The sequence below is a fragment of the Strix aluco genome, chromosome 14 (genome assembly GCF_031877795.1).
Source record: "Strix aluco isolate bStrAlu1 chromosome 14, bStrAlu1.hap1, whole genome shotgun sequence".
NCBI classification, from domain to species: domain Eukaryota; kingdom Metazoa; phylum Chordata; class Aves; order Strigiformes; family Strigidae; genus Strix; species Strix aluco.
In genome coordinates, this window is record NC_133944.1 from 5,293,458 (window position 1) to 5,304,750 (window position 11,293).

An 11,293-nucleotide genomic window follows, 5' to 3' on the forward strand; every position below is an offset into this window, starting at 1 on the left:
TCTTTGAAATATCAGAAAATTATGGATGAAACCGGAAGCCAGCAGCACTCCAGAACGCACAACCGTGGATAAGAAATCTCAGGTTCCCCTACTAATTTACCATTTCATACCTAATCACATTTATCTCCTGCTCACACACCCGATCTCCCTCACCCCACATAACCGGCTCCGTACAGGAAAGTTGCTTTTTTTAAAGTTGTTTTTGCACCAACCGCGCCCCCCCAGCGGCTCCAGGGTGTGGGCAGGGGCCTGTCCCCGCAGCTGCGCCCCGAACGCGGAGGGTGGAGCCGCGCCGCCGCCTCCTCCCGCTCCTCCCCCGCCGTGCGCGGCCTCGGCGCTACGCGAGCACGGGGATCCGGTGCGGCCTGCGGGTAGCGCCAGCCACCATGGCCGGGGAGGTGAAGACGAAGCTGTCCAAGAACCTGCTGCGCATGAAGGTGACGCGGGGGGCGGCGGCGGGGCCCCGGGAGCGGGGCGGGAAGGACGGGCAGGGGGTGCCTGAGGCCCGGTCCGCCCCGGGGTGAGGAGCGGGCGGCCGGGCCCGGCTGCCGCGGCGCTGGGCGGCTGCTGCCGGGGGGCTGCCCGCCGCGGGCCCGGAGCCGTGAGGCGGCCCCGGGGCGGGAGGATGGAGTCGTGAGGCGGCCCCGCGGCGGGAGGATGGAGCCGCGCCGGCCCCGGACGCGTGTGCAGCCGCCCGGGAGGGGCCGAGCCGTGCGGTGAACCGGGCGGGGGGGTCTCCCGGATAAACCAGGCCTGCTCGGGAGCCCCGTGCCTGGTGCAGGGTATTTCCCGTGTGTACACCGTGTGTACAGGCGCAGCGCCTGTCCTCGGCTGACACCCGGACTGTCTGCGATCTCCCGTAACGCCCGTTTTAGGACACGTATCTATTTATCGTCAGCTTCGCTCGCCGTGCCACTCGGGCCCGCAGCTCTCCGGGCTGCTCCCGTCCACCTTGAGGCCATTTCCGAGGGCCGTCACCGGGTACCGGGCTGCTCACGGGCTGGCGAGAGGGCTCGGGGGGTGATGAACTGCAGGGTCCTGCCGGGCTGGATCCAGGAAAGCAACTTCATGATTGCCGCAGAAGTCGCCCTAGCAAGAGCCAACTTTTGGGCACCACTTGAGAGTCTTTTCGTTCCACCTGGTTTCTCTGCAGTTAGGTTGCTTATTGTGAATAAAAGTGGTAAGACTTCTTCCCCCGCTACACACGCACACGTTGAAATTAAAACACTGATGTTGCTTGCCTTACCTCGGGGGGGGGGGCTTTTAATCCTGAAAAAAAAGTTTCCTGTATTTTGTTCCCAATTTTTGTCTGTTTACTCTGATGTCTGATAAAATACCCAACCTGAATGGCTCCCAGCTCAGCAATGCAAGGGCTGTTAGTAACATCGTGACATACCTGTTACCCTTGGAATTGTGAATCTCATGTCAAGACCGATGTGAAATTAGTCTCCGCTTACTGGCTAATGGATTCTGCTTCACATCGTGTACTACAACACCTAATTCAGTGGAGTACATTCTCCTGTGATTGATGGTTCTTTATTGCTGGAAAACAACCAGTAAAAGTCGAGTTGCCATTAATTTTTTTTCAAATGTTAATATCCATTAAATTTTTATAACTGAATATGACGGGGCCTTTGTGGCTTCTTGGTTGTGGTGTTTTATTTAACCATTTTTTTTCCCCACATATTTGTATGGGACTATATTTCAGGCACATGAAGTACACTCTGCTACAGTAGGGTGGTGGAATATTTACCCCAATTAACAGATGCTGCTAATGAACTAGTGCACAGAGGGAAGAGAACACATCTTGCCTCGCTCTCAAAAGGGAGTAGATGTTGGGCTCAGTTAGCCAGCAGTGTATGACAGAGTAAGACTCCCATAACCTGCATTGCAGCATCATTTTTTCTTATTTAATGTAATACTCTCTTTTAAAGTGAAACTTCTGCTTCTGTTTGCCAGTTTATTAACCCCCTGAAGATTTCAAAAGCCAGTTTTTAGATTTTCTTCCTTGGAAGGCTGTGGAGGACCAGCCTGTGAATGTGCTGCCCGTGACATTTGCAGGTTTACAGTCTGGGCAGTAGTACCAGCTTCTGAAGAGATGAGTAGGTTTTGAAAAGGTCATGCACAGATCTTTTTTTTAGCACTTTCCTTCTGCAGATCTTCTTGTTTACAAATGTTTCAATTAATCCTTTAGCAGCTGCCTCCACAGGTACTGATAAGATGTATTATCACAATTCAGCAGGTGGGTGAAGTGGCACCCAAAGGTGACATGTGGTCAGTGGTAGCGTTGTGAAGACCATTTGTGCTAAGTCCTGGGCCATGTGTGCTCACTGCTTGATGTCAAAGGATGGCTGGTGCTTTTACATCTTGCACCATTTGATCCAAGGCCCATTGCTTGGGGAAACCAATACAAGTAACTGCTCAGTTACTGACTTACTTACTCTCTGTCTGCCACAATAGGTATATTTTTAATTAGGTGTTTACATTTTAGATAAACATGATCACATATTTTTTATCTAGTTATTACTGTAGTAATCTTTACGAACATAATCTTTAAAATGTAATGTGAAATGATTATTTAATAGGGTGCTTGTAGCAGAATTTCTCCTGTTGAGATTTCTGACTGGCTAACCAATTTCCTTGAGCAATATGGTTTTCCACATGATAGATTCACATATTTTCCTCGAGAAGATACTGTAATTTTAATTGGAAAGCTTTGTCATATTTGGATCGACTCAGAAAACAAGTCAATTTTTCTTTCATTAAAGATCTTGTACAATGGATGCAAATAGAAATATAAATGGAAAACAAGATGCTAGCACTATATTGGCTTTTATTCAGAGTTTGGTTTGGTTTACTTGGGCATGTTGTAAAGACTGATAAGGTATGTGGGGTGTATATAATACATGTTTTACACATCTATATTACCTATATATTTTAAATAAGCTCTGTAATGCAGGTTTTTTGTAGGAGGGAAGTATTTTGTGAGACCTTCTTGGGCTTTATCCCCAGCCAAGTCCATTTTAGCTGGGACCTAAGCTATGTCCAAGTCTATTGTTCCCCACTGCCACGTTACCTATCAGCCTGCAGGCTTATCTAAACGCAAAAATGATGCTGCTTTAAATGAGAAGGGTAAAATTTATTTGATAGAAAATTCCTCTGCAGTGTTGCCACATACAGGTATGCTTTCATAGCCACAAAGCAATTTTTGTACAAGAGTGCTTATAAACTGTACTGGTAGACTTGCCTCTAGCTGGGAGCTACATTGGTATAAATGTACACCTCTGACAGACACAGTTATTCACACACTTTCTGTAGACCCTAAGGGAGGTCCCAGTTCCTAGGGATGTGAGAATATAAGGATTATTACCATAAAAGTATGAAAAATTCTGTTTTTTCCAGCATGTTTGGTTAACATTGTTGATAAGGAAATGGTCATTCAGTTCAGGCGCCTGACTTGAGAAAAATAAAAAGGGTACTTCACATGCCTCAGGTCTGTAGTTTTGCGTGTGCAGCGACTTTTCGTAGGCTGTGTCAGATGACCTCTTTTACTCCCAGCTGTGAGAGGTTACTGTTCCTATCTGCCTGTTCCCATCCTCTGCCAAAGGTTATCACTGAGGAGGCAAAAATAGCATCTTACCCTAAACTAAATTATTGGTCTCAACTGATTTGGCAGACTGTTCCTGCAGTGAGTTAACAGTTGCTTACAAACAGTTGTTTGACTGGTACTTTGGTGGGTCATCAATGAGAACTTAAGAGCTGCCAACTTTTCATTTAGCATAGCTGGAGACAAAAGACTTATTTTTGTAGCCTCAGTTACCTTTTAGCCCTTCCAAAGGCAGGTTCCAGCATTCGGGCAAGCCAGTTCATTAAATTAAAGGGTTGGAAGTATAGATGTTTCAAAAAATGGCCAACGTGGTAAGACATAGCTTTAGCTCTGAGCTCCAGTGCTGTTTGTACGGTGGCGTAGGTTTCTCTCTAGCCTTTGTTGAAATATTAGAAAAATCTTAGCAAAGTTAGGGAGTTGTAACAAATCCATCAAAACTAACAAGGAAAGGTCTGTTTCTTTGTATGTAAGTATAGATATGTGGCTGACTGTTGACTTCCAGTAGATAGCTGTGATCAGCAGTTTTTACTTTTCCATTGCATTTGCCCAAACTTAGACCAAACCCAGAGAAAAATCACAAAAAACATTTACTTTTTATCAACTGCTAAATATTATGTAATGGATAAATGTCATCATGTAATTATTGCATGTTCAGAACACGATGCAAAAAAACTGAAGTTATGTGTTCATGTGTCTTTCTTTTTAGTTCATGCAAAGGGGTTTGGATTCACAAACTAAAAAACAACTAGAAGAGGAAGAAAAGAAGATAATTAGTGAAGAACACTGGTATCTTGATTTACCAGATCTAAAGGAGAAAGAGTAAGCTTGTACCCTTTTGTACTTCTTATCATCATTGGATTGTTGTGGAGTGGGAATAGCATATAGATATTTTTCCTGTAAAAGAAATATTATTAATAACCAATTAACAGAAGCAACAATAGTGACAGACTGGCATTACAGCTTTTTTATTACTTGTTTTCAGGGACGTTCTCAAGGTTGCCTAGTGCAGTTTGACCTAGTTTCATTTCTTGTCTGTTGTTTCTTTCACTCACACATTCTTCTAGATGCATGTAATTAGTTTCTTTCAGGCAGGACCAGTTCATTCATTGCTGCTTTTTCCCTTCGTTTGAAAAAAAGAAGTTTGAAACCTTGTGTGACTGGAGCTGGATTTACTAACACAGTTAGGTCTGTTCAGGACAGTTTTGTCTTCTGGAGTCCAAGCTCACTACAAATCCTGTTTTTGAAATAGGAGAGAGAATGGCAAAAATAAAGGAAGGCCTAGCTAATAAGGAAGAAAATATCCATTCCTGCTATTTAGAAAGGTTCTTTAAATAGCAAGAGAACTACTTTAAAAATTGCTTGATTTTTGTCCTTTCAAAAGAGGAGGAAAATTCCACTGAGGGAGAACATACATAATTTTTAAAAAGATGGGATCCAAGGAATTAGCTGTAGTTGAATAATATCATTGATAATCTATTCTCTATTACTGTTGGTGGGTATGACAAAAAGGTATTAGAGCTTCAGTTGCAGCAAGGAAGGTTCAAGCTGGACATTGGGAGAATTTTTCTAACAATAAGGCTATTGAAGCTCTGGAATAGATTGCCTAAGGAGACACTGGATTCTTCATCATTGGAAGTCTTTTGAGGACAGGTTAGATGGACCTCTGCTGTTCATGGAACATTTTTAACTGATCCTACCTTGAGGTAGGAGAATGAGCTTAATCTCTTCAGCCTAACTTCCTATGATTGTGGGAGTTTGTTTTACATGGGAGATGAAGAGGAGGAGGGAAGAGGTGCATATGTGTGTGAGGAAAAGAAGGATGGAACAATTCACGGAAGTACTTTTATCTAACACGTGTATTATGAACGCCTCAGGGTCATGTTTCTTTTCTCGCTCGTGCTCATTAAAAGAGGAAAAAAGAGGGAGAAAGGGGAAGTCTTTCTCTGCTGAACAGAGAATTACACGGTGTTTTATATTCTGACAGACTCAACTAATGCCAGGTCTAACATCACAATGAAAAATTAATTAGAAGCTTTTGCTGGTATAGTAATGCCACCTGGAGAGTGATATTTATGTGGTATTTTTATTCTGGCAAAAGCATTAATGTAGGTGGAATCACACCAGCAAAGAGTGCTTTTTGTTAGGAGAGTTAATTTTGCTTGTGGAACTGGCACAGCTTTACTGGCAAAAAGTATTCCTTTGCACTCCAAGTGCCTTGTATTGAAAGATTTATCAGAGCAATTAAGCTTCAGAAAGTAGTTGATGGTTTAAAATACACTGTGGTTTTGTTTATTTGTGTGGGGGGAAGACAGCAAATGCTTTTTGCATTTGTTTAATTTGATTATTTTAAAGCACACTGTTTGACAAAATACTGGGTTTGGGCTTTCATGTAGGAGCTTTATAATAGAAGAGAGGAGCTTTATGCCATGTGAGGATCTACTTTATGGCAGAATGTCCTTCAAAGGATTCAATCCAGAAATCGAGGTACCATTTAAATGTTCTGTTTTGTGCTGGTCTCACATTAGGATTGAAGCCCTTGGGGATGGGGATTTGAGTGTTCACACTGCATGCTGTTTGGCCTTTGCAGAACCTTCCATAAATCCTTCCATGTACAGGAAGTCGGTGATTCAAACCAAAATGTTGATCTATGTAGCATCTGGTAAATAGGAGCTTTTTATCTCCTTGTGTTCATGGTCAGTAATTGCATGACTCCTGCAGATTTTCCCTCCTGAAGTGAGGAAGCTTTCCCACATGCTGCTCACCAAAACAGTAGCTCACTTTTCCTCCTGCTGTTTAATTTAGAGTCCAATCCTACAAACATTCAACCCTATTTATGCAACACTTACTGTGTAAGTCAGGGCTTAAAGTTTCAAAGTAAAAATTCCGGGCAAGAGAGTCTTTAATTTCTTTCTGGCATGATTTATGCTGATAGAACTACACTGAGATAGTAATAAAAATGTTACCACTGAACTGAAGCAAGAGTATGAAGGTGTAAAGACTAAGGTATGCAAAATGCTATGCAAGGTGATTTACTAGGGGATTCTTTTTAGTTATTTTGAACTTGCTCTCACTGTGACTTTGCATATTATTGCTTCATGGTTTTTACTAGTAGTTTATTGTAAATCCTTGCAGATATTTTTCCTTCTTAACAAAACCATTTCAAGGACTATGTGCTAACATCACAATGAAAAATTAATTATGATCTAATTCTCTGGTCTCCTGAAGATGCCTGGCGTGCCCTTGAGGATGTTTCAATAGTACAATTCACTGAAAACCCTGTCTCTGTGTTGCCTCTTTTCCCAAAGGCAAACTCTAAGCTTAGCTTAGCAACAGGCAGGCATGTTGCCTTTTTCTTCATGAGTTTTTGTAACTGTATGGTCTAACCTGACCGGGAACAGCAAATAATTATTAAATTTGATTCTTATCTTTTATGTATTTCTCTTACCAGTCAATTTCAGCATAGTTGCTTGTCAGGGTTACATGTTTAAGCTATTTCTTACTTCATTTTCAGAAGTTAATGATCCAAATGAACTCTAGATGCAAGGAAGAAATTGAAGTGGATGATAAAATGGAGGCTGATGTGTCAGATGAAGAAATGGCCAGAAGGTAAGTTATATTTTATGCCATCATCAATATCAGCTGGGAATATGGTATGTTACTGCATTATGTGTGGGAAAATAAACCCCAAAAGCAAACAAACAAAAAAAAAACCCCTAACAGATATGGTACTTTACAGAACTGATTTTCCAGATACTCTGGTGTGTGTTTAGTGGAATCTCCATCACTTTTGGAGGTAAAATATCTTGTAGGGGTTTTCTGCCCTTTGATACCCAGGTATTCCATGCTAATTCCCTCCTTGTTCCAGATTGCTAACAAACCCAAACTGTCAGAATGAATAGTAACGTAGTAAGTGATCATGTAGTACTTGTGCTTCATAAGCTTCTGGTAACCAGCTTTTTTACGCCACTTAAATCGTTGATTAGATTTATGATTTGCTCCATTCAAGTTTTCTGTGATTTTACTAAAAGCTGTGGATTTTTTATTATCTGTACAGATATGAAACATTAGTGGGAACAATTGGGAAGAAATTCTTGAGAAAAAGAGACCAGCGTGTACTCCAGGATGAAGATGAAGATGGGAATAGTAACACAAGACCTAGCAAAAAAGCCAAGAAAAAGTTCTTAAAACCTCAGGATTAATGTCAACTGCACAACTGGAGCTAATAGAAATGTTATCCATGAGATATAGTATCACGAACTGAAGTTTTTGCTATATAATGTAAAGGATAGATTTGTAAATCTGAGTCTGTTCTCATTGAAATTTCTACCATCCACATGACAAACATTTTTCAAAGTGGATGTGTGTATAATGGATGTCATACATCCTTTCCTCTCAGCAGCTTTTAATGTGTGGGACACTAATGCCATCAGGTTTTTTAGATGTTGTGCATAGGTAGAGTGTCACGTGCAGTCAAGAGCAACATTATTTACAATATATGATAACATCGGAAAGAAGTATTTGGAGTAAAGATGAGTTTTGTCCAATCCAGTAAGGCAGTTCAGCTTGCACTGCTTTTTTATTACGAAAATGAAAACCTTTGCTGTCTTCAGATTGAAAGAAGTCAGCAGAAACATGGATATTTTTTTTTCTGTGCTAAAAATAAGATGGGAAAAGAACAGAGAGATAGAATCCATTTTGTTGAATTTTGTTTTTATAAAGCTTACTTAAAAATAGAGGGTTTTGTAGTAAAACTTTTTTTTTTCTAGAGCAAGCCAAATATTGGGCAACGTTTACAATTTGACAGTTGAACAGATTGTGAGTCTTACTTTGTCTTCCAAAAGACGTTTGCTAATCTTGCCTCTTTTACAGAAAAAAAATCCAATCTTACAGTTATCTAGGTCTTGTCATAAAAGCATAATAGCAGCTTCTGAAACATTTTGGTGGTTAATGATTGTGGTTTAGCTAATTTAATGTAAAAAATTATGCTTAATACAATCTGATATAAGAAGTGATCCTGTTTATTAGTTGCCTGCACTGACTTTTTCTGTTTAGCGTGCAATGAAGCCATCTGAAGTAAGGATAGGACGGAAGCATCGTGCTCTTTCGTCAGTCAGTGCTCTGGGCCTATTGAAAAATGTCAGTGTGGTCTTGTCTAAAATTACAGCAGTTCTCTATACTCTGCCTTTCAACAAGAAATACTTTTTTCTATTACTTCATTTTCCCAGCCAGATCTCTAAGTTACTCATCCTTAATGCTGACTCTTTGGAGAAAGAGGAATTTGTTAAATTGAAGCCAGTAGTGGCCATTCTGTTATGGACACAGGAGCCTTTTTTTTTTTTTTTCTTTAACAAAGCGAAGCAAGACACAAAACTCAATTATATAAAGAAAGAGACTGTATGTCTGCTGTATTTTGTGTGTGATATGTGAACTATAGTCCATATATCAAGAGCACCTCATTAGATATTCAAGATGAATCACACATGGAAAGAGAAATATACTTTTAACCTAGTAAAGGGACCTCATACAGGTGGAAAGTCTGTGATTCATGATCTGAGATAGTTTTTCGGAGCTAATTAAATGCTACTGGTTCAATTACTTAAAACCTGATCATATATTATTGCTAGCTGAAAAGAAGTTAATGATGGCAAGACATTTTTCTTCCCATGGAAGATGTGACCTGAGCTAACAAATGATTTATTGTTGGTCATCACAAGAAAAACTCAGAATGTATCCCATTATTCTTTCTTGCTTATTAACAGGAAAATTATTCCCCTCTATCTGAACACATTTCTTCAATGGAGAGAGAGTTTCTGCATAGTTATGCTGGATAGTTGAGGGGGGAAAGTATGTTCTAGTGAACCACCATCAACCAGGAGATGTCACTGGAATTGCACGTCCTGAGAGATTGTGAATTGGAGAAGGTTCTGGTGGTGTCATGCAAAGGACCTTTTGGGTAATTTTGGTAATGAATAGTGGCTCAGATAAACTCCATGTGAAGTCTTTCTTTGCCAGGGCTCTATGCAGAGAGCTCTCTTGCATTGCAGAGTTCTGTTCAGTCCAATGGGGAGTAATTTTGCACAGTTAAAAGCGTTCTGCCGTACATTGGTCCTTAATTTCATGTAATTTCCTGAGGGATGGCAGGAAATGTGAGTGTCATGGTGCATGGGTAAGAGTGTGAGTGAACTCTAAACAGCTTCCTAGAAAATCCATGATTTTGAAATTTGGGAGGGGAGAAGGGTGGTTCTTCTGTTTCCTAAACATGCCCAACACCAACTGTGAAGAAATTACAGATTTTGGTTTATTGTCTTCAAATCTGATTGCCCTCTGTTCACATTTAGCTGGTGGCTAGGTGAGCTATTGAAATGCTACAATAAGACCAACTACTAATTTTTAGCACAATCTCTTATTCATGCGGAGTTTGTAAAATGCACCTTTAAAAGCACCATTCATAGTGCATTATTATGAGCAAGACAAAACTAAAAATCAGCCCTATGTGACCTTTTAAATGTACTTTTAAGTGCCCAAAGTTACAAGCAGGCGTTTTATGATGGGATACCCATCTGTATTTCCAACCTTATATATACATATATATGTGTAGGTATTTTAAGTCTGGCTCTCGCTGCTTAGGCAGGGTGGAAACATTCTGCTGTATAAAACCTGTGCTTGAACTACTCTTGACAGAGATACCAGTGTAGCGGTGAAATACTCATAATGTGAACCTACATTAATTCAAGCTTTCTTGGCTCTGACATAGTCTCAAATGCAGATGCATTTTCATGTGCAGCTTCCTAAGCTGTAGAACTTTCCTGCATGGTCATGTTTCTAAATGAAAAGCATTTCTGCTTTGAGAACAAAAGCAAGTTGGGATGGGTAGTAAGCATTTTTGTTAGAGAAAATGGCTACTTGCAAAATTTAATTGGTAAAGAGTTACCAGACACCAGAAGTGTTTGTGCCTGTTACACTAAGGTACCTATTAAAGTGAACAAAGCAAAGTGTGCGTTGTAGTTTGTGCTCGCTGACAGCTCACAGTGTTAAGTTTAAGGAAGTCTCTTGTCAGGTGAAGTTGTGTCCCTCCCTTTGACAGGTTGACAGTGTTTATTTCTGTACTAACTGCTGATGTTGGAAACATGTAAGTATAGAACAACTTCATCTTTTTTGCTGATGTTTCTCGTTTTGTTACTTTTATTCTGCTTAGTCTTGGATCTTAAAAAGTGCAGGACCAGAGTCCAACTGAAGTGAGCCATCCTGTATCGTCCCTTTAGTAATGCATGAGCTGATTAAACTTTGATTCTTGGTGGAGGCGGGGGGTGTTCCGTGGTGCCATGGAGTTTGAACTGTGTTTCTTCTGTTATGTGTCTTGTTTTCTAATAAGACACTTGATTATACAACTCCACAATCATAGATGGCTGTCGTTGCCATTGGGCATTGTGTGTGTGTGTATTGGGCAGCTGGGCTGGGATTCTGGGACTTAATCCAGCATTCAGACTTAAAAAGAAATTGTCTCGTCTTTCTGTTAATTGGAATACCATACTTTTAAATTGTATTTGGAATTAGACAAGTCCTGGGTGGGGGGGTATAAGTGTTGTGTTCTGCTTCATTTCAACAGCAGTCAACAACTAAAACTGCACAGTAGTATAGGCTCTCATTAAACCTTTCTCAGAGAGTGCTAATAAAGCATAGTGGTGG

The 11,293-nt window shown here is 40.8% G+C and overlaps 1 protein-coding gene across 1 annotated transcript; it reads left to right on the top strand.

Moving 5' to 3' along the window:
* Window positions 1–248: 248 nt before the first annotated feature.
* MPHOSPH6 (M-phase phosphoprotein 6) lies at window positions 249–10,769 on the top strand. Its single transcript, XM_074839475.1, has 5 exons — window positions 249–437; window positions 4,314–4,426; window positions 6,001–6,091; window positions 7,119–7,213; window positions 7,662–10,769. Exons 1-5 carry the CDS (start codon window positions 387–389, stop codon window positions 7,804–7,806), a joined length of 495 nt encoding a protein of 164 aa, XP_074695576.1. The 5' UTR covers window positions 249–386; the 3' UTR covers window positions 7,807–10,769.
* The last annotated feature ends 524 nt before the right edge of the window (window positions 10,770–11,293 follow it).